Source organism: Pleurodeles waltl, chromosome 1_2, assembly GCF_031143425.1.
Source record: "Pleurodeles waltl isolate 20211129_DDA chromosome 1_2, aPleWal1.hap1.20221129, whole genome shotgun sequence".
Classification (NCBI taxonomy): Eukaryota; Metazoa; Chordata; class Amphibia; order Caudata; family Salamandridae; genus Pleurodeles; species Pleurodeles waltl.
Genome location: NC_090437.1, coordinates 714,401,953 through 714,429,512, shown reverse-complemented (window position 1 = coordinate 714,429,512; position 27,560 = coordinate 714,401,953). Strand labels below are relative to the sequence as shown.

Below are 27,560 nucleotides of genomic sequence, written 5' to 3'. Positions count from 1 at the left end.
CAATTTAGAGATCCTGTTAGGTGGTTCAACACCAGAGAAACTCTCTTGCGGTGAACCCACTTCAAGGAGTAGAGGCTGTTTGCACAGGACCCAAGATCCCATCTTGCCCTGTTTGTTGTAGTACAACATGACAGTGCTGTTGTCTGTGACACCTGCACCAGCCTTCTTCTGATGGTGGGCAGGAAGGCCTTCAGCCAGAAATGAATTGTCCTCAACACCAACAAAATGGATACGTAGTCAAGCTTTCACCAGTGACCAGAGGCCTCTGATCTTCATCTCTCCCAGATGGCCTTCCAAGGCCTGAAGATGGGGCAAGGAAAGGGGTCTGACACTGACCCAATCGGGGTTTAGCAGCCACTTCTGCAGATCTTTGGAGCCTCCTTTGAAATCTGAATACAATCTAACAAATTCCCCTAGTGTTGTGCCCATTGGGACTTTAAATCCCATTGCAGAGCCTGCATGTGCCATCTGGCATGTGCTACCAGCTGGATGCGGGAGGCCAGCAATCCCAGCAGCCTCAGCGTCATCCACACTGAGATTCATGACAGAGGCAGAAACATCAGGATGATAGCTTGAGTGTCCAGGACTCTCTGTTTGAGGGGAAAGGCACGAAAATATATTGTTTCCTGAATGGCTCTGATGAATGGGAGCATCTACAAAAGAATCAGGAGTGACTTTGGCACAAAGATAGCACACCAATTTTTTTTAAAAGGTTCACAATCATCTCGAAGTTGTTGACGACTGCCTGGGGTGAGCCTGCCTGCAACAGACATGCCTACTAATAGCACGTAGCACCTGAGGGCTGGGATATGGAAATATGCATCCTGAAGGTCCATTCAAAGATACCATCAGTCTCCAGGGTCTAGGGCAGACAGAACCTAGAAAATCATGAGCATATTGAATGTGTACCTCTGCAGGAGGCTGTTGAGAGGGTGACGATCTAGGGTAGGATGAAAGCTTCTGTCCTTTGCAACAAAGAAGTAGGAGTAACACCCAGCTCCTACTTCAAAGGCCAGAACCCTCTCTATGGCCCCTTCGGGCAAAATGCCCTGCACTTCCTGCTGCAAAACAAATATGTGGTCCTCAATCAGGCATCGGGTTGGAAGAAAATGCCTGATGGGATGGCTTACCATCCTTGGGGGAAATGGCGAGTCATGCCCCTGACAGGGTGGCTATGTGCCACAAAGGACACACTAAAGAGGTTTTGCAGGTGTGCAAGCTGGAGAGGTGTGGAACTGAGCTGCCTGTTGTCCCCAGTGCCCTGAGCATTGTCTAGTGGTGGCCTACGCCACAGAAAGGCTGATTAACTAAATGGGATGGTTGAGGGGTCTGAGACTGGCAGCACTGGAAGGCCTGAAGAGGCATACTCATTGGTGGAACTGTCTTGAGGAGGCAGGCAGGCCCAAGGAACAGGCTGTGGCTTTGCTTTGCTTAAAAAGTTCCAGGGCAGAGTCCACTTTCTCTGAAAAACCACAAGAGCAGTTGATGGCATGCCCATTAAGGTTGCCTGGCCATTCACAAAGAAGCCTTAAGATCTCACCCAGGTATGGAGCAGAAGCCCCACACTTAGGCAAATCGCCTGACCAACGTGGTCGGTCATGTCGAAGCCAGAGCGGATGATACATTTTGCTGCATCACTGCCTTCCTGGATAGCTTGTGTCAGAGACACCCAGAGGTCATCTGGAACTGCTAGTAATGCAGCATGCCCATAGGGCATGACAGCAGAGGCCTAGAAACCAGCTGCCATTTCCAGACCAGAAAACAAGGCTCATGGACGAGAAAATTGACTTGGGGCTCTATCCAGATATACTCATGCTCAAGTGGAATGGTGGAGGTGTTAGGATTAACGTTATTGGTGGACGCCTGCACCACCACGCTCTCTGGTGTCGTATGTTGTGTAAAGAAGTCAGGGTCTCCTCCTGTTGTTGGTCTTGTCCGAAGACTTCGACTGCAAGAAAGATCTGCTGCGGGAATGACTTCAGGAGCAGGAATAGCACTATCCTTTGGACTTGTTCCAGTGTGGAGTCTTCCAGTGTTTGCTGCAGAAAAGTCCAGTATAGCCTTTGGATTCATCTGGGTGAAGTAATCTCAGGCTTTGGAGTCGTGTTCGCATTCCAAGCACCACAGACATACCTTGTGACAATCTGCCACAGACATCTGTTAGTGACAGCACATGCAGGGTTTGAACCCTGTCATTTTGGGAGGTGGCATCTTCCTTTGCAAAACTGGAAACATTGTGAACTTTCTGTCTAGAAAATGTTTTGAAAAGACCAAGAAGTAGCTCCAGATCCTCACTGGAAGGTGTGACAAGAAAATAACTGACGTCAGCGCACATGGGTGGTGCTTATGTTCTGCTTCGCTCGTTACCTTCAGAGTGGAACAATGTCGGCCAAGCACTGCACAAAGCCACCTACCAGCATGCAAGAGTACTGCTTTCAAGTTTCTAAATAAAGTATGACACCTGTGGCATATTCACAAGGCGAAGAATCTGCACTTAGAAGTATCCATTAGAAAATGAGAATGCGACTCAAAGGCTTCTTGCAGTCAGCAACATTAATGAGTGCAGGTATGTTTTCATATAAACAGGGCCACTGGAATTATGTGATTGTGCAGCCACTGCACTTTTGCATAATTATAGATTTCACGCATTTGCCACATAATTCACCATCTGCCACACAATCTGCTTATTTGAACAACAACAACAAAAAAATTCTGGCTCAAACGATTCAAAAAGTACTACAAATGCAGCAATATGTGTTGCCAAGCAGTTGAAGGCCCTTTGTAAAGGGGTCAGGACACATTTCTGTTGCTTACTGCTGTATTAGGGTGTTACATTGGTACCAATGAGATGCAACCAACGCTTAGAGTGTTAACAAGTGTAACAAGCATTTGCAATGCAATGGGTCTCACGTTTCCTCGAGTTAAAGCGATTAGCGTTGTAAACTCCTAACCAGACTTTTCTTGCCACATAAACTGAAAAGTAAAACAGTTTCACATAAGCGAACCGACGGCCACCATGAGCGCAAAGCAAACACACAAAAGGAAACAGAAGTTCACTTGCAATGAAACGTACCGGCAAAAGTGAAATTATTCATGTAACCGGCAAAAGTGCAAATATCCATGTAACAGGGTCGATGTCTACTACTGCCCAGCGAGATCGTGCTGCCTGAGAAATAAAGAGAAAAAACAGTGCAGAAACCATACGGAAAACATGGAGCCTCGTATGTTTTCAGTATTTGGCCAGTGGGTTTGAGGTGGGCTAACCACCGGGAAAGGCATGACATATGCATGTCTTTCACTAATTAAAATCAAGTCAATTTTAAAAGGCAAGCCTACAAACCAACCAAACTGATGGGCTTGACATGGGTGTGGTTAAAAGCCCACAGAGAAATTACGCTCGACCCTAAAAATGAAAAATGGATGAGGTAATACTACCAAAAATTATGCTGCATTATGCAGCATAATATACTTTTTCCTGCCTCATAATTTCCTCAACCCTGCTGCATAATTCCAGTGTCCCTTCATATAAACAATGATTAGGTAAGGGCAGTCTCTATTAGCAATGTACTTATGAGTGATAGAGAGGTTTATATCATCCCGATGATGAATATACAAATCCAGAGAAGAATACAATGACTTTTATTAAGCCGACAATTTGCTCAGTTTACCTGGTGTAGAATTTGAATTTAAACCTGTAAAAAAGGCTTCACGGTGGCAGACTCTTTACTCTGGTTTGAGTGCGTAAGGAGCACGTTTTAACTAAAGAACACAATGGCCTATGTGTCTTAAGAGACTGTAATGCTTGGCTTAATACTGACACTGAAAAACCTCTCAATTGCTCTACTCTGGGCATATTAACATGTTCTCTTTGACAGCCATACGAGTTTGAGTTAATTAAACTACACGGTATAGTTTACATGCTCATGGTGCTGTAAACAACTCTGAATGGGTTTTCTGTATTATTTCTATATTTTTGTCCCACTGCTTGATTTTGAAAAAATGCATTTTTCATAATTACTAAAGTAAGCACAACAGCAGTGACTAAGGCCCTCACGGTGCTGTTGGTCTTCTGCCCACCATATTACGAGTACTGCTGGATTTCCCCCAAATTTTGGGAGGAAATCCAGCAGTAGTCGTGCTGGCAGGCAGAGGCACTAAGGCACTACCACCACCGTCCCTGCCACAAGAACTCCGCCAGCCGTATTACGAGCTGTAATACGGCCGGGCGGTGTCCTGATGGTGGGGCGCTGCCAGTGGTGGAAGTGCCTGTTCCCTGCCTGACCACCTCCTCCCGGGACCAGGTAAGTCGATCGTCCGACAGGGGAGAGGGGTGGGAGGGTGGGGGTGCTGTGTGTGAGTGGGTGTTGTCTGCCTGTGTGCATGTATATGTCTCTGCGTGGTTGAATGCGTGTATGAATGTAAAGCGCCTGTATGAATGTAAGTGTGTATGCATGTATGAAAGTTGGAGTGAGTGCGAGTATGAATGTTGGAGTGTGTGCAAGTACCAGTGTTGTGGTGAATGCGAGTATGAGTGTTGTGGTGAATGCGTGTATGGATGCATGTGAGTGAATGCATATATGTCAGTGTTGGTGAATGAGTGTATGCGGGGTGCATGTGGGTGTCTGTGTGCATGAACGCGGAGAGGGGGCTGGGGGTGCTGTACATGGGGGAAAAAGGGGTGCTGTACATGGAGGAGGGGTGGGGGCACTGTACATGGAGGGGGAGGTGGGATGGAGGCTGGGGGGGCCATTGTGCTTGATAGTGGGATGGGAGAGTCGTCTGCAAATGACCGGGAAGAAATTCCCTGCCACCGGTAGCCTTTCCGCCACTAAAACTTAGTGGCGGTGCTACCACAACGGAAACCCTGGTGGAAAGGTGGCTCCTAATACTGCCGGAGGTCTTCTGTGGACCGCCGGGACAGAGATGCTCATCTACCGCCCAGCTGGTCCAACCGCCTTGGCGGTATGAGCAGAGAATGTGGCGCCAGCCTGTTGGCGGTGATACTGCCACCATGGCCCTGGCGGTCACTAAGTTTGCAAGGTTCTTAAAGCAGCAGGGCTAGAAAGAAATGTAAGATTTGCAATGTCCCTGAATTGTTGACTATGAACTTTAATGGATTCATTAATGCACGAGAATTAGTTCTAAACTACATCTTATTTAACTCACCCATGGTAAATATTGACTGTGTCTAGTCAGCCTGCGAACGGACCTGAAACTGCACCCTAAAACACCTCATATATACATTTAAATTGAATAGGGCAAAAAGTTGTTTACCATGCTGCAAAAGATGATGTAATGAATCTGCCATTATTTACAAATTTGTTAACTTCTACCTATGATGTCCCTCCTCAGGGACCAGTCAGTTAAAATGTAACTGTTTTTAAAGAGTGGAAGTAGAGTGTTAAAGTCTGTGAACAGAACAAAACCCTAGCATGTTCTATTGCATTCAAGAACCATGAGTAGCCCAAACATGTCTAGAGCCTGCCACTGCCATGCCTGTGTGTGCAGTTTTAAACTGTAATTTCGAACTGGTAAGTGCACCTGCTTGTCAGGCCCAAACCTTCCCATTTACTACATGTACAACACCCCTAAGGCAGGCCCAAGGCAGCACCATGGGCAGGGTGCAGTGTGTTTAAAAGGTAGGGCATGCACTGGTGTGGTTTACCTGTCCTGAGTGCAAGCAAGCAGGGATAAGACTACCTCTTCCTCGAGTTGCCAAGAGTCAGGGCTCATGTACTTTTGAGTTTAACCGTAGCCTTTAAACGTTAACAAGAGATTCTACATAGAAGTGAAAAAATGAAGATTAGTAAACAAGTATCTGCTGCTATCTCCTCTCAAAGTCTCGAAAGGAGCAAAATAGCTGGGGTAACTGCTGAAATTGTGGAGCTAGGCCTAGAGAACTGGCATTGGTCTTGCTGTCTTTAAAACTCTTGAAGGCCGAGTCCTCTTTTTGTCCAAAGAGCCTAGAGCCACAAAAAGGGCAGGCACATGAATTTTTGCTGGACGTCATTGGAGAAGCTGTGGAATTAATCCAAGCAGCAGTCGGAAGTGTCCAAACCTGACAGTTTGAAATACTCCGCCCTGTCTTGACCATCTTGTGTAAGAGTTTTAGTGTTGGCCAACTGTCCTCTGGGATAATCAGCAAGATGTCCGCCACTCCAGCAATGCGTGAGAACCTACCCAGGGGGCAGCTGTGTTAACAGACTTAAGAGCTAGGCTAGCAGAGAAAAACATATGTTTGGTGAATAGTTGCATGTGTTTAGGGATTCTCTGTCAAGCAGAGTGGCTGGAAAAGCACTCAGGTTAATTCTGCTCATGGACTCCTGCACTACTGGCTTTCCGGGGTAGGATAGTGCAAGAGGAAATTCAGGTCTCCGGGGGCAGGTCTGTGCTGCCTTGTTACCTGCCTACTGACTAAGGGGCACGGTCCATTAATCGCCTAGGTGCACATTAGTATGTCAGAAACAGTGTCACAAAGGGTCTAAAAGGTTCTTGACTCGTCTGTCCTAGGTTAAGGACCTCTGTTGTGGTATTTTTGTTTTGACAGTGGCTAAGCTGAGGTCTAAAACATCTGCCACTCTCATAATTAATGTTGCAAAGGATGCAGACTCATCTGTTGCCAGTGGAGAATCAGGATCAGGAGAGGAAAAGACATTACCTGGAGGGGTATGCAGGGTACTGGCAGCTTGGAACCCATGGAAGAAATTGTTTTTGTTGTAAAAGTCATAGCGATTGTGATCTTCATATTGTGTGGAAGTTTCAGGGTCTGAATGAGAGTGTAGATGTGTTGTTTGCGATCTCAGTGGTGGTTGCAGATGTGTCTCGGACTTCGACAAGACTATCAGCTCTGCTTCTGATTTCGGTACTAGCAGCGAGGCTAAGACTAGTGGCATCAGTCACAGCCGCCAAGGTGTCAGATGATGCGTCAGAGCCACAGTCAGCAAAGCTAAGCTTGAGGAAGGGACCTTCCTTGAGTTGAAGACCAACACTGATCTGCACATGACTGGTCTCCCCCTTGAGAGGAACAGTGCTGACAAAAATGGACTAGAAAGTAACTGAGATTAACTTCAGCATTTCTTCCATCGCTTTCTTGTTTGTTGTGAGACATTAGTGATCATCAGGCTTTTTTGTTTTATGGGACATGAATGAAAGTAGACTATACGCACATCAGTTCTCAAAGCTGCTTAGCTATACTGAGTATTCCCCTTGCAATAGCTATAACCATTTTACTCCCAATATTTTAAGTCCATGTTGTAAGTTGGTGTTAGACCTGTCAGCTCTTTGTGTTGTTTCTCCTGTTGTTTTGGCTTCTGACCTCCTCTTTTTGATCCTGTGCTGAATTTCATTTTTGCTGGCTTTAGGACTCTGGGCACTTTACCACTGCTGACCAGTGCTAAAGTGCAAGTGTTCTCTGACTAAATGGTATTGGTGATTGGTTTATCCATGACTGGCATATGTGATTTACTAGTAAGACACTAGTACAGTGTACAGTGTGTGTCCAGGCTCTGTAAATCAAATGCTACTAGTGGGCATGCAGCACGGAATGTGCCACCCACGTGAGTAACCCAAACCTGTCTCAGGCCTGCCACTGCAGTGCCTGTGTGTGCAATTTTAAACTGTCATTTCGAACTGGCAGATGCACCTGCTTGCCAGGCCCAAACCTTCCGGTTTAGTACATGTATGTCACCCCTAAGGCAGGCCCAAGACAGTCCCATGGCAGGGTGCAGTGTATTTAAAAGGTAGGGCATGTACTGGTGTGGTTTACATGTCCTGGTAGTGAAATCCTTCTAAAATCGGGTTTCACTATAGCAAGGCCTGTCTCTCTCATAGGTTAGCATGGGGATTGACTTGAAATATCTTTTAAGTGTAACTGCCCCTTGGAAGCAGATACAGATTCGGAGTTTGGGGTCTCTGAGCCCCCAGTTCAAAAATACATCTTTTAGTGAAGTTGGTTTTTAAATTTTAACTTTGAAAATGCCACTTTTAGAAAGTGGGCATTTCTTGCATAACCATTCTGTGTCTCTGCCTAGCTGCCTAGCTGTGCCATGTCTGGGTCAGGATGACAGTTGGGCTGCTTGTGAATTCACTCTAGACCGTCACACAAAGGGAGCTGAGGAGTGCCCTGCATATCCTGATGGGTCTTCCTGAGCTAGAGTGGTAGGAGGAGCTGACATACACCTGGATAGGGCTGTGCCTGTCATTACACAAAGCAGTCTCCAACCCCCTGGAATGTGTCTGAGATCAAGGCAGTAAAGGCAGGATCCTGTGCACTACAAAGTCTTTCCTTTGAAGTTTGCCTACTACAAAGGCATAAATTAGTATAAGTACTGGATCTCTGAGACCACAACTTTAGACTCCTTCTGAGGACAATCTGGCAGGAGGAAGAGCAAGATGTTGTAGGAGAAACTGCTACTCTGCCTGTTCCTTTGCTGTGCTGGCTTGCTGCTTTTGTCCTGGGAGTAAAAGGACTGGACTATGCTTTCTGCATCCTCCTTCCAAAGGTTCAACAAGGGCTTGGACTGAGCTTGCCTCCTGTTAGTAGGTTCAGGGACAATAAAGACTTCATCTGCCAGTACCTGGGTTCTCTTGCTGTGAGTACTGACTTGCCAAGTGGTGCCAAATGCAGTTCCTGGGCCCTTGGGAGTGAGTTCTGGTGCAACCAAGAAGAAACCTACTCTAGAGAGACTTTGGAACTGGCACCGCTATCTGAATCCACGCTGCTGCCTGCATGGTAGCAGCTGAGTGCAATGACTGTGACCAATGCCACAGGCCTGACCTGACTGCAGAGTCTCTGAATTCCCACCACAGCGTGAGTCCCGAATGCAGTGTTGCTGACAACCATGATACCCAACTCTGTCGCAGCACCTGTTGCCCCTTGGTGTGATCGCAACACTGCGAAGTCGATGCATTGCGTCTTGACCTGTTGGATTCATCGGCCGTGCCCGATCATAAAGAAGCGACAATTCATCATTAATGTCTCCTCACCTGCCCTGTAACCATAAGGAACCAAAACCTCACCTTCCCTGCCTGGCAGTAAGGAACTGACGCCTCACCTCCCCGGTGGCAGTAAGGAAACGACCGTGCACCGGCTCCAGCGACATCTCACCTCCCCAACTCTGTGCAACATCTTTGTTTCCTCATCGTTTCTCAAGGTATTGTGCCTGGGGTCGATGCAACTCTGTGACCGCCCCACACTCTCTTGCGAGTGGTGTCGGACTGTTGGGAAGGACACTGTCAAGACATCGTGATAGCCCCAGTTGGAGCGCTTTGTGTTTCTAAGCGCTTTACTGAGATTTGTTTTTTTGTTAATAAATCTTTTTATTATTTTCACTCAAAAAACCAATGTCTGCATACATCGTATACAAGATCAAGAGGCCATTGACGGGTTTTAGATAAATATGTGGTACACAGGTACAAGTGCGTTATATCAAGTGGCCGATTATACACCATGACTGGAGACATACAAATTCGTGCAACAATGATTTGACCGCCCGCTAGGGAAGTGAATCAGGGAACCATTATAAACAGGCAAAGAATCAACTGTATCTACACAAAAGAAACCAGGCCTTGCATTACCACCCTCCGCCTGCCTCCCCTTCAGCTCAGTCTATTATAAGTGTGAATTATGTAGTGTTCAGAATGGGATCATTCACTCTCTTTGTTCTCTCACTTGATCAGCAGAGCACACTTTGGTCTGGGCTATCATTTCTTTCAACTTAAACAAGTAGTCATCTCACTGCTCCATAAGGTTACACCTCCGATCCCTAGTTTGTGTTTTCATCTGCATTGAGAGCTCTGCTGAGGCCCACACTGCTAAATCCATGTGCCATGCTATGAGTGAGGGGGCAGTCGCTGCTTTCCATGTCACAGCAATATGACTTTTCACAAGAATAAAAGTCAAGCCTTGAAAGTTCACTACTTGCTTTGTCTTTTTTGTTACCCCCGTGTGAAAAATACAACGAGCAGGATCAGAATAAATTTGTTATAGCAGAAATACAAGAGGCTACAGATTGCCAATAACCCATGATCACTGGCCATACCCATACCATATGAAGGAAGTCTGCCCCCTCCTGCTGGCATCTGCGGCATCGTGAACTCGTGTTTGTACACATTTTGCCTATCCTGTCTGGAGAGAGGTATGTATGATGCAAATAATTGCAGAACTGAGTGTATCACTTGATCGATTTAATGGACCAAAAGCTTCTACACCAAGCAACATCTGTTAGTTCTGTAGACAGTTTAGCTTACCACCACTCCCTTAGGAGTTGGAAGTGAGGGTTGGAGTGATCTTGGTTCAAAGTGCCACAGATAACTGATATTACATGTTTCAAGTTTCCTGCGGTCAGCATCAGCTCCAGTGGGCCCGCCACTTGTGAGAAGTCTCTTTCAGAGTTCCACATAGTGTTAGCTACCTCACAGAGGGCTGAATATAGTAGGAACTGTCCCTGCGCCAATCCGGTTCCCTCAACCAAGTCATCAAATGTGCGTAGTCATCCGTCAACTTCTACGTCACCCAATTTAGTATATCCTGCTTCCATCCACGCCTCTATTGTGTAAAGCATTTTCAAAGTTCTACAAGGTGGAGGTTCCCATAAAGGTAAATTGGGAGAGAACAGGACACTTTTGTGTCAATGAAACACATAATTCCGCCATCACCACACTTCCACTTTCACCAAAATATTTGGTTGTGTACTGGCGGAGGGACAACTTAGGAGCCATCCTAGTAGGGAGCACTCACCTTGGTCAAAGCCCAGAATGTCTCCCTCTGGGAAGACACACAATGCAGCCAGTCATCTTCTGCTGTTCTGAATTTGCCCTCCATATCTATCATCTCTATTTGTAGAGATCGCTGTATATCATGCCTTGTGGCCATACACAAACCCCCGTACTATCCTGTTAAATGCATCCCATTCAATCATTTAATCTGATGTAGAGCCCTCAATTTTTGTGAAATACTTATCTATGTGTTCCCCCACTGTTGTCTGGAATGCCATATCTGTGAGTGCCTGTGGCTGGAAGCAACAGGTAGGGATACCTGGGTGTGGCTGTCCCCAATGAAAGGACACCATCAAAGGACAATGGTCAGATAGTGTCCTAGATACTCAGCCCTCCTGCATTTGCTCCCTAATGAACTTGTGCTATATACTGAGTCAATCCTTCTATATAAGGCATGTAAGGCTGAGTAGAGAGAGTATTCCTGGTGACATGGGTATAGCATATGCCATACATCAGTAATTTCTCATCTAGTGTGCCCTCCGCCACAACATACCAACCTGCTGTGTCAATTGAGGTGTAAGCTGGGATAAACTGAACACCCGGGGCAACCCAGAGTAGGACCCCTGTGGAGTAGGCTGAATAAGCAGTGCCCAATATAAGACCTCACCATCGTTTACATAGTTCTTGGAGTTCTCCTGCTGTTAAAAGTGTCTCTTGAAGACAGGCGAATTGAAAATTGCTTCATTTCAATTAGGAATACATCTTGTATTGTTTACTATAACTACCCATGCCCCTCACATTCCATGTGAGTATGTTATATTCAAGTGTAGGTATACATTTTGTGTGTGTCCATGAATCCCAGCTGTGAGTTATATTTTGGGAAGTAGGTAGAACAGCAAAGCGTTTGGGCAAAGAAAGAAAAATACCAAACAATAGAGAAGAAAAATAAACATTAATAACAATCTCCAACAAGTCCCTGTCCCAGGCCAAACCCTCAATTGGTCCCGGCCAAACCGTGCCAGCAATGCTTGGGCAACCAACATCCAGTCTAATTGAGACAGAGGGGTATCTAAAACAGTCACTGTATTGTGTATTAGATTGAAGCCCCATAAACAGTACAGGAGAAAGAATATCCTTTCCTCCTCTTATAGTTGTAGCAGACATCTAATACACATTCCCTCCCCATCCACATAAGATACTCCCTACTGAAAGGGCAACCGCAAAAGGATATGTGGTCTGGTGCAGGTATTCCGTGACAAGTCGGAAGACATTGGAGTGACAAGGGGACCATCACGTAGATTCTCTGGGAGGTCGATATTGGGAAGTATCTTGTGTTTCGTCCGAAACACCATGTCCAGGAGCAATAGAGAAGTTTGTTCTGCTCCGGCCAGTGCCTCTGCTTTACCCAGTGCTATCTGCTTTTTTTAGGGTTTACTTTAAATATTTCTGGTAGAAAGTCTACTTTGTCATTGGGTCTTCCAAGTGCTGCCCAGGGCTGTCTGGGAGGATCGCTGATATTAGCCTTGTGATTCCAGCTAGGTGCATACTTCCTGTGGTGTCAGAAAAAACAACATCTGTGAGCCAGATACTGCTCGCAACATTGCGGGAAATAACAGTGCATATTTAATATTCCGGGCACTTAGACATTGCTTCACTTCTTGGTATGAATCTCGCAATGAGCACACCTCCACTGTATAGCACAGAAAAAATTGTTAACTGTGTTGTTCTTTGCAGTCCAGGAACCCTTCATTCTGGCAATCGGTAAGCTATTGTCACTGTCACTGCAGTTAAATAATCTTGCTACTACAGGCTGGGGAGGGGCCCCAGGTAGTGGGTGACATCCCAGGACCCAGTTGGCACGTTCAACAGAAATGAACTTTGAGAATTTCCAACCTAATAAATGTTTCCCCAGACAGGTCCCCAAAAGCAGGTCCATACTCAGGTCTTCCGTACCCTCAGACAGACCCACCATCCTTATATTGTTTAGGTGGGAGCACCCTTCAGCATCTTCAGCCCTGGTTTGTATTTGTATCACCTCCTCCTGCAGTGTTTCAATCTGTTGTAGGTGTTCCATCCCGATGTTTTAATTGTAGGTAATTCTATTTCTGTATATTTTACTCTGTCTTTTCATTTCTTATGTTCTTCGAGGAGGAATCCCACCTCCATCACTAAGGCATCTAATGTGGGTTCCAGGGAGGATTTGAGGTTATTGACAGCTGTTAGCAGTTCCATAAACTTCACTGTGTGATCCTGCAGATGTCTCTGCAGCGGATTGGTGTGCTGGAGGATTGTGGTCTGGAATGGTACATGCATAGGTGCCCATACCCCCCTTTCCAGTCTTCGTCTTGGACATACTGGCTCCCGACCAGAAAACTGGCACCAGTTAAGTGTTGCATAAAGGGGGATGATATTGGGAGTCTAACAAGGGCTCTCCACACTGTTCACGCTCTAATGAGCAGCCACTCCCCAACAGTGACTTAAAAGTCTCCACACCGATCAGAGGTGATTTACAGCTTTGTCCGCTTCAAGTGACATCCATTGTGCTCTCCAAGGCCCGCAGTTCCAGTAATCTCTCTAAAAAAAAACACTGAGTGAGCAGGGTGACTGAATACATGTTAACATTAATCGTCGTATCTTACTCAGTCACTGAGTTATAACTGCTTATTATCTGACTCAAACGAGGTGTCCAGGTTCCCACTAGGTAAAGGTCTAAACATGTAGAACATGAGAATGGTCCAACCTGCACAGTATGATTCAGAAGCGAGGTGTCCATAACAAGAGGATCTTTATTAGTGGCATTGCTATTGATGATCCTTTCTATGCAGTGTTATTCGACAGCTTTGTATATTGGCGAGGGGAAACTGAGGTCCTTACAGCTCAAATGCCTCATGTGATAAAAGAGAGGTGTATATCAGCCCTCCCATCAATTAAAATTGCCCTGATGGGAGAGGGAGGTGACTTTCTGCTAAGCAGTTCAGTGTAAATATACCAATATATCAATATTTAAAGGTGAACTATAGTCTCAGCATTTAGTTGCTCATGTGCACCCTCATCTGCAATCGAGCCTAAGGAGAGGACCCTCTGACACCTTGCTCTCGTGATCAGCAAGGCCACAGAAACTCCCAAGCCCTTGCATGTTCTCTCTTCCCCCAGGCTGCCAGCTCCAACCTGAATGTTCTCTTTGTAGTCATTTCTGCGGGGTAGGGGAAGCCTCTAATGCGTCACAGGAGCCGTTAGGGCATCGGTGCAAATGTTCAGCTGCAAACAATAGCAAGCATCTCACCGCTACTTGGCCACGTTTAGTGAGGTGTGCAAGAAGTCCATCCTCCGGTCACAGGAGTAGTCTAGCACCCATCTCCAGGTAGGTCATGAAGCACTGCACAATGATCGGTGTGGCAGTCAGACAAAAAGCTAGCTCATTTAACATCAATTTAGCTCCCTTTATCTCTCTGGTCCCATTGTCTGTAGTGTGCAGGGCCTCAGATGTTCGCCCTCACCTACAATTAGTGTACAACTTCTGTTGCGCCGATTGGGCCCCAGTAGTGCTGTTACCCGCCAAAGCTCTAGGCAAGAATAGTCAATGTGGGATATTAATTTTAGAGGGGATTCAGGCAGATAAATGCGGCGGCAGGCTTGAACTTGCGTTTATGTGACCGCCCCGTCCGCCATTTTGGACTCGCCCCCCCGCTTTGAGATTTCATCTTTAAAAATCTCTATCTTTGCTTGTGTATTTGTATTTTTATAGTTTTGGTCTTGTTTTACTCAGATAAATATTTGCTATTTTTCTAAACTGGTGTGGAGTATTTTTGTGGTGTTTTCACTGTGTTACTGTGTGTGTGTGTGTGTGTGTGTGTGTGTGTGTGTATACAAATACTTTACACATTGCCTTTGGGATAAGCTTGACTGCTCGTGTCTAGCTACCAAGGGGGTGAATAGGGGTTATTTTAGCTGTGTGACTCCCTTACCCTGACTAGAGTGAGGGTCCCTACTTGGACAGGGTGCAAACCACTGCCAACTAGAGACCCCATTTCTAACAGCTTGTATGCAGAGAATTGTACCTGAGATGATGAGTGTATGGATTTAAGGGTCTGCTTATAGAGGGCTAGTAATAAAGTCTGCAATTCTGCTTTCTCAGTGAAATCACCCAGCACTTTGGTTTGAGTGAGAGTGTGCAGTTGTACGTAGTCAGAGCCCTCAAATCTGACCATAACTGCTGTGCGAACAGCTCAAAAATGATGCTTTATGACTGTGGCAGGCTGAGCAAATACAACAAGTGTATGGTATTTGTGCAAATGCAATGGATGTGGAGAAGCTTCGACAGTTAACATGAGTGAATGAAGTAAACAAAGGTGAAATGCAAAGGTGAAATAGTCCGTTGGGCTTACAATCCAGAAATGCAAAAGTATAAAAGGGAACAAGAAAGAAAAGATGCACTAAAAGGCAGAGGTGAAAGGAAAAGAGTGGAGCATAAGCATTTACAGGACTTTGGATGATTCGCCAACCTACCAAAAAACGACATATAATGCTTTGAGATCTACTGGAATGTCCGAGGTGGAAGGTTTCAGGCAAACATTTATTGCAAATAAAATCCACACAACATAAAATCAAATGACATCTGCAAAGGCCTCTCAGCAACTGCCACAAATAAACAGTCTATACCATATTAGACTACTGGTCAAGTAACCATGTGTAGCTGGCTGGCAGCCAGATACAGGAAGATCCACTACTCATCAAGTTATTTAAGTCAACAATGTAAGAAGATTATTCAGATTGCAGCACTAGAAATCAAAGAATGGAGCAGTATAACCTGTACTCTGATTTAAAAAGTACTGTCAAATAAACACCATTTCCACACAATGTGCCAGCATTGTACAAAAGGCCACCCTGAGAACTGGCACATGGATCAAAGCTGGTACCAACTGAATGATTCGCATAAACAGCAATCTTAAAGATCTTCCTCATTTCACAGAGAAAAATATACAAAATGCTGGTGACCTCCCGTATATCTATCATCTGGGCCATACAATAAAATCTCTCTCTAACCCATTCTATTTTGCGTAAAGCTCTAACCTGTTCCTGCAAACATTATATTATATTGTAATTTACTGTAGTCACATTTATATAGAGCTTCATACCACTGATAACGAATGAAGTGTATTTTTTATGCAATGCACATTGTGTTTGTTTGAAAGAATGTGGCTGTGTCGTGTAGCCTCGGTGGGAAGTGCTTTGGTATTGTACCATATGTCCAAACTGTTGTTATTCCAGTGTTGCAGTGATCGTGTAACTTTGCTTTAGCATGGAGAGGGGAGGGGAGAAGTGATGGATAGCTTTTCATTTCTGATACATGCCATCTGTAGTGTCAAATGCTAGGCAATAGCCAGTTTTTACTGCCTATCTGAATTCTATTTGATTCTAGAGATGGCCCTCATATTTTCAGGGACAGAATTCCACAACGTTGCTGCCTGGATGAAGACAGTGGGGCGGGACGGTCAGTTGGAAATGCCAGTCTAGATTTTTAGGCTATATTCTGCCTATATCTTTGACGTTTCACTTGCATGATGGATTATCTGGTGCCTTAGGTGGCCCTGCAGGAAATGCACAATGCCTTGAGGAAGGCGCTTGGCTGGTTAGAAGATGTTTTAAAAGAAGTATAGCAATTGATAATGCACTATGTATTCTGTGGAGTCGTTGCAAAATGGAGAGTGACCATCTGAGGTGGAGAGCATCTGAAAACACCAAACATAACAGAACAAGTATAAGAGTAATGTGGGCCTTCTATGCAAAGAAAATGTGTCCAGGGGTGACTTAGGACAAGAAGGTGCTACTGGTAACCGCTGTCACTTCAGGGTTGAAGTGACAGGCTGCAATCCATTGACATTTAAAAGTTGCTACTTCCTGGCATTCATTAGCATCTATGGTTTCTACCAGCCCACACTGATCTACGGCTTCCACTGTTTTCGCTCCAGGTATTTTTTGTAGAGTGTAAGCAGCATTTTTCATAATGCGGACACAAATGCATTGACTGTTTCATTCTAGCCGTGAACCTCTTCATCACTTACACCCTGTCAAAACTGCAATCAAGGTCCAGGCATTAAAATGATGGTTCAACGTGAACTTTCTGGTAAAAGTGAGTGCAAACTAGGGTACAGCATCAAAATGAGAAGCATATTAGAGCTATGCATTTAATTCGACAACAATCCTGAGTTATTAGGCAAATTCAGTTTGCCTAAGACTACCTTACTCACTTTTAACAGGTGTGTATGCCGTAACTTTGCCCTTTGCATCCATGATGGACCTGTATGTGTGTATGGTATGCTTGTATGTGAGTTTAGGAGAAACTTGTGCTACCAAGCTTTGCTTGTTCTATGTGTGTCTGTAAAACTAGAAAAGCATATTTCAAGTACAAAAGTAAAAACTAATGGCACAGTTAATTCATGGTGATTATTTCGCGAATCATAAATCCAAAAACTAAAATGACCAAAAAAACATTTTTGGAAACAATATATTTTAAAATATAGCCTTGAACACAAAATTGTTGTATTGGAGTGTTCTGCTTAGAATAATACCATTGTACATGTAGTTCCCAAATTATAATTTATGAAGAATGTGTTGATTCAAAACAAGGGTGTCGGAACATATTTCCTAATATTGAATTTGTTACCTTAACTTTTTCTTTCGGATATAGGAAGAAAAAAGGCTTCAAAACTGGCGACCTGGAAATTAAAATGAAACAGTGGATTAGATAAATTGTAAATATAACTAAAGATAATGATATCGAAGGTGAACTATGGTAAGGAATGTACAGTATCTCTAGGAGTATCATTAGTACACGTACTGTGCTGTTAGCATACAAAAACGTCAATTGTCGCATAGTAAGTAGTTTTTATTAGCAAAACTATTTAGCCTAGTTAGCCTAGTGCCCGTGTTGCCTCAGAAAAGATTAGAAACTATCCGACGGAATGCAGGATGTTTGCCCAACGTCCCCTAGTCTTGCTGCTACGAGATGAAGATGTTTTTCATTATGGATGTTAGCACAACCCTAATGAAAGCTGAAAAACGACAGATAAGTGGGAAATCCAAACTGTGTAACTTAAGACGGGCATTAGAAATAAAGATAGTGTTTCTTTAAAACAGAAAGCATCTTACAATGTAACCAAAATAAATACGCGGGGACATTCCCGGTCACTAAAAGGGTGCACTAAGCATTTGGAGAACGAAGAAACGACGCTCTTGATGAAACGGGGCTTGTAGGTAAGTGAACTTAGAAAATTAGCTACTCATTCATCTTCCAAACGTTTTGTACAGAGCCAGCTAAAACTAGAGATTAAACACTAGACTAGGCAAAAAAATATGGTTGGCAAAGAGGACTTGTTAGCAAAAGAATGTACAAAGGTTTTACACGGATGACACTGCGAAGAAGAAACAGTGATGCTGTGAAGTCAAGACAACAACATTCTGTTACAGAATCAAAAGTGAAAATAAATGTCATATGCACGGCAACATTGACAAGGGGCACACTGTAGAATTCAGCAAATGTAGAGTGGGTTTACAACAGCAAAAACGTCAAATGACTCTAGTGAAAAGTGCCATTAGCCTAATTTACTATCATTATGAGAAGCAAAACAAGAAAACATGTAAGTGTCACACAAAAGGACTTCACCATTCACTCTTTCAGCTCAAAAAGGTGCACACTGTAAGGACATCGGTAGCCGCATGTACATTAAATCACCCTGAATAGCCACAATCTTTGTAAGAAAATAATTCCTAACATACCTTAAGTGCCTATGGTCTCCATGAGTTTTCAGTACAAAAAGACAGACATCATGTCATAACCCACACAGCCAACATATAACATGGGTAGCCCTGAGAAGCAGTCTCCATACCACAGGCCACTAGAAGGTGATGCTCCAGTGCTTAAACCAATGCACATAATTATTGCAAGCTAGATGTTGCATTCAGTGTCCAAGTAGGGCAAGTCTGAACGTGGCTCAAAAAGTTGAACAATGAAAGCTGTAAGACAAGCCGACAATAAAAAGATCACTTTGAAAAAGTAAAAACTTAAGGGGGGCCTAATGATCAAAACTGAAATAAAAAAACAATTGAAGGCCAAAGTATGCAGAGGAATGTCTAACACTCGGAGGTCAACTGAACTAAATGTCGCTTGGATGTACTAAGATATGACAGAAAGACAATCCTGTGACTACAAAAGACTATATAAGTACAATTTTTGGGGTTGGTGGCTAAGCTAGCCAAGATGGTGAATGCGTCTCTGTAGCACTCCAACACTGAGCCCAACAAGTCATTACTTCTAATCAGGAACCCCATGGGGGGGCCAAAACCACTCCCCTGGCAGCTTGAGTGCTGTGACCCACAAGCGGAGGCAATCAAGTGGTGGCAAAACCGCATTCAGAGGGCCCTGAGAAAAACATGCTGCGCCGGGCACGGCACCTGAGATCTGCAGTGAGCCCCCCCCCCCCCCCCCCCATGTGGCTAGGGGAGCTGAAAATACAGCAGCCCAGACAAAGCACGGCCGCCTAACACTCAACTAAAATCAAAGAGGGGGCCGCTGATGATGGAGCTCTCGCTGCTGCTGGCTCCCACTAATAGAGGTCGGCCGCCTCATGCTGCAGCCTGACGGAGCCCACCTTGGTGCCTCAAAGGGAGAGCGCATAGAGGCTCAGACAACAAGCTATCTCACAGGCTCAACAACGGGGCCCATAGGCCCACTTAGCCTGCACACAAAGGATGGTTACCAAGTCCACCAGGACACCCTGGCAGCAGTGCAGTGACCTAAGCGGCACCTGGGGAGTCACCACAATTGCAGAGGCCCAGGTAGGCCCAGTGGGGACTTCTCCCACCGTGCGTCACACCAGATGGGGCCTGTTGGGGGAAGCCTCCCACTATACAGCAGGAAGAGAGGGCGGCAGAGGGAAAGATCATCATCAGCAACAGACTACCAGCCCCTAGATGGGGCATACCCATACTTAACAGGCCCTCTCCTTATTTTCCCCCATCAATCGGCATCACAATTGAGACGCGGGGGAAATCAGCTGCATAGACAACATGACATTGGCTGGTAAACAGGCCCCGCTACGCCATGCCCTATTAGTTCATCTACAGACAGGAGACACCATACCCGAGCATAGCCCCATGGAAGCTAAGGCACTGATGGGGCACCTGGGAAAGGGAGGGGTTTCTCAGATTTATCGCACCTTAATCACCGCCGCTGGGGGACCCCTGAGAGAGCTTCGCCAAAGGTGGGAGAATTGGGTGGGACCCATGGAGGAAGCGGACTGGACAGAAGCACTAATGGCCCCACGCTCCCTAACAATGACCACACGCCTCCGGTTAATACAATCCTATTTCCTACATGCCGCATACCTCACACCCACCATGTTACATAAAGCAGGCCTCCGCCCCACAGCGGAATGCCCCCGCTGCAGGTATCACACGGCTGATTTTTTCCACATGGTATGGGCATGCCCGACTATAACGGCCTATTGGGAAAAGGTGGTGCAAGAGATATCCGGGGTCCTACAAGAGGAGGTAAAGAGGTCGCCACTACCCCTCCTTCTGGGGGTCATGGGAGATACAGGGCTACGAAGAGCAGATTGATCCTTCTTAGGGGTGGCTTGTCTAGTGGCCAAAAGAGATATAATGGCAGATTGGAAGGCCAGGGTTGCTCCGGCACTGGCTAAGTGGAGACGGGGAGTGGATTGGTGTGTGCAGCGAGAGAGACTTGTGTATGAGGCCAGAGGTTGCATACACAAACATAAGAAGATATGGGGGAAGTGGGAGGGTGTAGCGGGCCTTCAAGCATTTGATTGTGAACAATATTTAGTAATAAAAGGTGGCAGGGACCGAGGGTTTGACCATTATTGTTTGATGCCTGTTGGCATCATGTTGAACTGTAAACATCACTGTTTTATGTAAAAATTAATAAATTCTCTTTATCAAAAAAAACAGGCCCCGGAAGACCAGGACATCCTATGCTGCAACCCTGGACCCGTTACCCAACCATTAGCCAGGGGATACGATAACTGCGGTCCGGGGGGAGAGACATTCAAACTGCTATCCTCACCTTTTTTGGTGGAGGCTACTGGTAGCAAGACTCGCCTCAACGAGCTGGAGCTGTTGAACACAGCATAACGTAGATGTAGAGCTCAGACTCCCTGATCTACTTGGAAACCTGATTCAAAACCTTTAACCCCTTAGCTGCTGGGCCTTTTCCCCCCCAGTGCTGAGCCCTTTTTTGGCTATTTGGGGTAGTTCGCGCTTAGGGCTTCATAACTTTTTGTCCACATAAGCTAACCACGCCAAATTTGTGTCCTTTTTTTCCAACATCCTAGGGATTCTAATGGTACCCAGAGTTTGTGGTTTACCATGGAGGAGACCAAGAAAATAGCCAAAATACAGTGAAAATTTAGTTTTTTCCAAAAAAATGGGAAAAAAGGGCCGCCGAAGAAGGCTTGTGGTTTTTTCCCTGAAAATGCCATCAACAAAGGGTTTCTGGTGCTGAAATCACTATCTCCCCACCTTTCAGGAACGGGCAGACTTGAATCAGAAAACCACATTTTCCAACACAAATTTGGCATTTTACTGGGACATACCCCATTTTTACTATTTTTGGTGCTTTCAACCTCCTTCCAGTTAGTGACAAGAATGGGTGTGAAACCAATGCTGGATCCCGGAAAGCTAAACATTTCTGAAAACTAGACAAAATTCTGAATTCAGCAAGGGGTCATTTGTGTAGATCCTACAAGGTTTTCCTACAGAAAATAACAGCTGAAATAAAAAAATATTGAAATTGAGCTGAAAACAACAGCCATTTTTCTTTATGTTTTACTCTGTAACTTTTTCCTGCGATGTCAGATTTCTGAAAGCAATATACCGTTTTGTCTGCTGGACTCTTCTGGTTGCGGGGATATAAAGGGCTTATAGGTTCATCAAGAACCCTAGGTAACCAGAGCCAATAAATGAGGTGCACCCTGCAGTTGGTTTTCATTCTATACTGGGTATACAGCAATTCATTTGCTGAAATATGAGGAGTGAAAAAGAGGTATCAAGAAAACCTTTGCATTTCCAAAATGGGATCAAGATAAGGTTTTGAGGAGCAGTGGTTATTTGCACATCTTTGAATTCCGAGGTGCCCATACTAGCATGTGAATTGCAGGGCATTTCTCAAATAGACGTCTTTTTTACACACTCTCTTATATTTGGAAGGAAAAAATGTAGAGAAAGATAAGGGGCAATAACACTTGTTTTGCCATTCTATGTTCCCCCAAGTCTCCCGAAAAAAATGATACCTCACTTGTGTGGGTAGGCCTAGCGCCCGCGACAGGAAATGCCCCAAAACACAACGTGGACACATCCCATTTTTTCACAAAATACAGAGCTGTTTTTTTGCAAAGTGCCTACCTGTGGATTATGGCCTCTAGCTCAGCCGGCACATAGGGAAACCTACCAAACCTGTACATTTTTGAAAACTAGAGACCTAGGGGAATCCAAGATGGGGTGACTCGCGGGGCTCTGACCAGGTTCTGTTACCCAGAATCCTTTGCAAACCTCAAAAAGTGGCTAAAAAAACAAGTTTTCCTCACATTTCGGTGACAGAAAGTTCTGGAATCTGAGAGGAGCCTCAAATTTCCTTCCACCCAGCGTCCCCCCAAGTCTCCCGATAAAAATGATACCTCACTTGTGTGGGTAGGCCTAGCGCCCGCGACAGGAAATGCCCCAAAACACAACGTGGACACATCACAGAAAACAGAGCTGTTTTTTGCAAAGTGCCTACCTGTAGATTTTGGCCTCTAGCTCAGCCGGCACCTAGGGAAACCTACCAAACCTGTACATTTTTGAAAACTAGAGACCTAGGGGAATCCAAGATGGGGTGACTCGCGGGGTTCTGACCAGGTTCTGTTACCCAGAATCCTTTGCAAACCTCAAAAAGTGGCTAAAAAAACAAGTTTTCCTCACATTTCGGTGACAGAAAGTTCTGGAATCGGAGAGGAGCCTCAAATTTCCTTCCACCCAGCGTCCCCCCAAGTCTCCCGATAAAAATGATACCTCACTTGTGTGGGTAGGCCTAGCGCCTGCAACAGGAAATGCCCCAAAACACAACGTGGACACATCACAGAAAACAGAGCTGTTTTTTGCAAAGTGCCTACCTGTAGATTTTGGCCTCTAGCTCAGCCGGCACCTAGGGAAACCTACCAAACCTGTACATTTTTGAAAACTAGAGACCTAGGGGAATCCAAGATGGGGTGACTTGCGGGGCTCTGACCAGGTTCTGTTACCCAGAATCCTTTGCAAACCTCAAAAAGTGGCTAAAAAAACAAGTTTTCCTCACATTTCGGTGACAGAAAGTTCTGGAATCGGAGAGGAGCCTCAAATTTCCTTCCACCCAGCGTCCCCCCAAGTCTCCCGATAAAAATGATACCTCACTTGTGTGGGTAGGCCTAGCGCCCGCGACAGGAAATGCCCCAAAACACAACGTGGACACATCACAGAAAACAGAGCTGTTTTTTGCAAAGTGCCTACCTGTAGATTTTGGCCTCTAGCTCAGCCGGCACCTAGGGAAACGTACCAAACCTGTACATTTTTTAAAACTAGAGACCTAGGGGAATCCAAGATGGGGTGACTCGCAGGGCTCTGACCAGGTTCTGTTACCCAGAATCCTTTGCAAACCTCAAAAAGTGGCTAAAAAAACAAGTTTTCCTCACATTTCGGTGACAGAAAGTTCTGGAATCGGAGAGGAGCCTCAAATTTCCTTCCACCCAGCGTCCCCCCAAGTCTCCCGATAAAAATGATACCTCACTTGTGTGGGTAGGCCTAGCGCACGCGACAGGAAATGCCCCAAAACACAACGTGGACACATCACAGAAAACAGAGCTGTTTTTTGCAAAGTGCCTACCTGTAGATTTTGGCCTCTAGCTCAGCCGGCACCTAGGGAAACCTACCAAACCTGTACATTTCTGAAAACTAGAGACCTAGGGGAATCCAAGATGGGGTGACTCGCGGGGCTCTGACCAGGTTCTGTTACCCAGAATCCTTTGCAAACCTCAAAAAGTGGCTAAAAAAACAAGTTTTCCTCACATTTCGGTGACAGAAAGTTCTGGAATCGGAGAGGAGCCTCAAATTTCCTTCCACCCAGCGTTCCCCCAAGCCTCCCGATAAAAATGATACCTCACTTGTGTGGTTAGGCCTGGTGCCTGCGACAGGAATAGATCACACAACGGTCAATGTTGGTCCTTACGTGAGGCAGCTGTTGACCCTGGGGTGATCCATTCCTGACACAGACACTAGGTGTAGGCACTCAAGTGGGGTAGTGTTTTTATCAGGACAGGTGAGGAGTCACTGGGTGGTAGGAATATTGTGGATCCCAGCATATTCCTGTAGTTTGTGTGACAGAAATGCGAGAAAAATTTAGTTTTTTTTCAACATTTCAGCTTTGCAGGGTATTCTGGGTAAGAAAACTTTGGGGAAGCCACACAAGTCACACCTCTGTGGACTCCCCCGAATGTCTAGTTTCCAGAAATGTTTGGGTTTAGTGTGTTTCTCTATATGGCCGCCGAATCCAGGACCAAAAACACAGGTGCCTGCCTTACAAAACCAGTTTGTTTTGCCATGGATAATTTTGATGTCTCCACAATATGATTTGGGTGGTGGAATTTGGGGCTGAACTAAATTGGGGAGCTCCCAAGAGAGCACTCTCTCTCTGCTTGCCGCCGCATTCACCTGCTCTCTGGGTTGACCTAACCCACTATTACCCAGTTGCACAAACAGCTTGCGAAGGGACAGCAGGACTGTCCTCATCACCTCCCTCATAATGTACTGGAAGAGGAGTTATCGAATGGGACTCCTCTGACTGAAAAATCACTCCCAGAGTCTGCGCCATTGTCCTATCCCTCAGATGCTGTCTCAGTATCTGATGTCTCAGTCTCTGATCCTATGTCAGAGCGGTCCTCTATAACCCGAGTGTAGGCAGCAGTCATCCATCAAGATGCCATCTCTGCTATTGGCTAAACTGTTGCTCTAAAACACTAGCCTACGTAGACAGTCACAAAATCGATGGTGTGTGAGATACGTGCAACAGTAGAGGCCACCTTACCTGCGCTTCTTCCCTCAATCAGCACGTACTTTCAAGACACTCAAAAAACACCTTGTCACATACCATTCGTCACAGTCTTTAGCACCTCCTGCGCCCAGTCCAACAATCATTATTGGTGCTCCCACTCCCTCCTCCTCGGATTCCCTCATTACCACCCAGCAAAAGTGCCCTTCATCTCTCCATAGACTTTGCTAATGTACTCAGCTATTTACATAAAATACAGATTTGCTCTTTGCAGTAGGCATATAAACCTTCTGCGCTTCTTTATGGCACTAAAACTGCCACTAGACAAGTCGGACCCTTTTCCCCCCAGGGAAACCACACACATATTGACAAAAGTGATATATATATGACAGCCAATCACCTGAAACTCAACTCAAGCAAAACCGAAATAATCCTCTTTGGCCCACACAAAAACACCTGGGACCCCTCATGGTGGCCCACCACGCTAGACCCTGCACCCACCCTCGCCAACCACGCACGCAACCTCAGCATCATCCTAGACTCCTCCCTCTCGATGACCCAACAAATCAACGCTCTCCCCTCCTCATGCTTCAACACACTCCGTATACTGAAAAACATTCAAATGGATCCCCACAGAGACCAGAAAAACTGTCACTCACGCACACATCAGCAGCAGGCTTGATTACGGAAACGCCCTCTACGCCGGCACCACTCTAAAACTCAAGCGCAAACTACACGCATCTAGAACTCAGCAGCACGACTCATCCTCGACCTCCGCCGACACGAACACATCTCTCCACACCTCAAATCCCTCCACTGGCTCCCCATTGACAAAAGGATCACCTTCAAGATCCTCATCCTCGCACACAAATCACTCCACAACACAGGCCCTGCCTACCTCAACGAGAGTCACCTTCCACACCCCCACACGAAACGTCCGCTCAGCTGACCTCTCTCTCGCCTCTGTCCCCCGCATCAAACACACCACCACCGGGGGCAGATCCTTCTCCTACCTTGCACCCAAAACCTGGAACGCCCTCACAACCCACCTTCGCAAGACCCAAAACCTACTTCTTTTCAGGAAGGGCCTCAAAACCTGGCTTTTCGAACAGTGAACCTCCCAGCCCCTTTCCCTCCCCCCGCCCCCCCCCCCCCCCAAGCGCCTTGAGACCCTCACAGGTGAGTAGCACACTTTATAAATCTCTTTGGTATATATAGATCTACCTCTATATATATATATATATCTATGTACATAGATATATCTATAGATATATCCATGTACATAGATATATCTATCTACATAGATATATAAATATAGATCTATATATAGATCTATTTTTTTTAGTTGTTGTATGGTTTCCTTGGGGGCCAAAATGGCCCCCAGGGAAACCCTACAACATCTAAAAAAAAAATTGCCCCCACAGGGGGTCACCCTGCCCACGGGCGACCCCCTGTCATTTTTTATTTTTTTTTTATTATTTTTAATCAAAAAAAAAAAAAAATCCCCTGCGGGATTTTTTTTTTTATTAATTATGCCCCCGGGGGGGGGGGCGGCCCGTTTTCCGAGGGGGCCGCCCCCCCAAAGTGAAATCCCTGGCGTCTAGTGGTGTTTCCTGGCCCCCAATCGCAGCTGTGCTGCGATCGGGGGCCAGGAAACACTTTGAGAAGGCCTCGTAAGAAAGGGGAGAGTCTCCCCTTTCTTACGAGGCCTTTTCAAAGTGTTTCCTGGCCCCCCGATCGCAGCTGTGCTGCGATCGGGGGGCCAGGAAACCTGAAAGTGTTTCCTGGCCCCCGATCGCAGCACAGCTGCGACCGGGGGGCCAGGAAACACTTTCAGGAAGGCCTCGTAAGAAAGGGGAGTGTCTCCCCTTTCTTACGAGGCCTTTTCAAAGTGTTTCCTGGCCCCCCGATCGCAGCTGTGCTGCGATCGGGGGGCCAGGAAACCTGAAAGTGTTTCCTGGCCCCCGATCGCAGCACAGCTGCGACCGGGGGGCCAGGAAACACTTTCAGGAAGGCCTCGTAAGAAAGGGGAGACACTCCCCTTTCTTACGAGGCCTTCCCGAACGTGAGAAAGGCCGTTTTCCCCATCAAAGCAGGAAGCGGCCGCAAGGCTGCTTCCTGCTTTGATGGGGAAAACACCTTTGCAACGTCAGCGCGCCGCGAGGCGCGCTGACGTCACAAAGGGGCGGGTGGGGGGCGGGGGGAGACACGGAAGCTTCCGTGTCTCCCGGGGGGGGGTTAAAAAATAAATAAATCCTCGGGTGCTACGCACCCGAGGATTTATTGATACCCTTCCTGGTGTTGGCCACTGGTCGTGACCCGCACCAGGGAGGGTGTGTGGGCGTCGGCCAGTGGCCGACGCCCGCACCTAACAGGTTAAACCTGATGCAGAACTCCCACCCTATTATTAATTAGAAAGGGCTCATCGGGTCCCAGAGTGGCATCCACCCCCGGGTAACTCTCCCCACCCAATGCTACCCAAGCTACTGCACAAACGGAACCCCTGCACGACACGGATAATGTGGTTATGTTATTCCCCATTTACACCAGAGTAGGTCAGTCACAGTGCTCCTCTTTATTAGAAGTGAAAAAGAAACTCCGCCAACTTGGTGTACAATACTCATTGTTATTTCAGCCTGCCTTAAAATAATGTCCGAAGGCACCACCTTATTCTTTACTGACCCAAAAGACATGTGTGACTGTTCAGACCAGCGCTGGGGGTGGGGGGAAACAAGTCAGGCCCATGTGACAAATCCACACAGCCAACCCT

At 46.0% G+C, this 27,560-nt stretch overlaps 1 protein-coding gene across 1 annotated transcript in view; it reads right to left on the bottom strand.

Annotated features, from left to right (window-relative positions):
- Positions 1-27,560, bottom strand: part of LOC138303648 (uncharacterized) — a 670,623-nt gene that overhangs the window by 134,658 nt on the left and 508,405 nt on the right. The window contains exon 15 of the mRNA XM_069242952.1: positions 17,381-17,432. Within this exon, the coding sequence (XP_069099053.1) occupies positions 17,381-17,432 (52 nt within the window). The remainder of the gene's footprint in view (positions 1-17,380; positions 17,433-27,560) is intronic.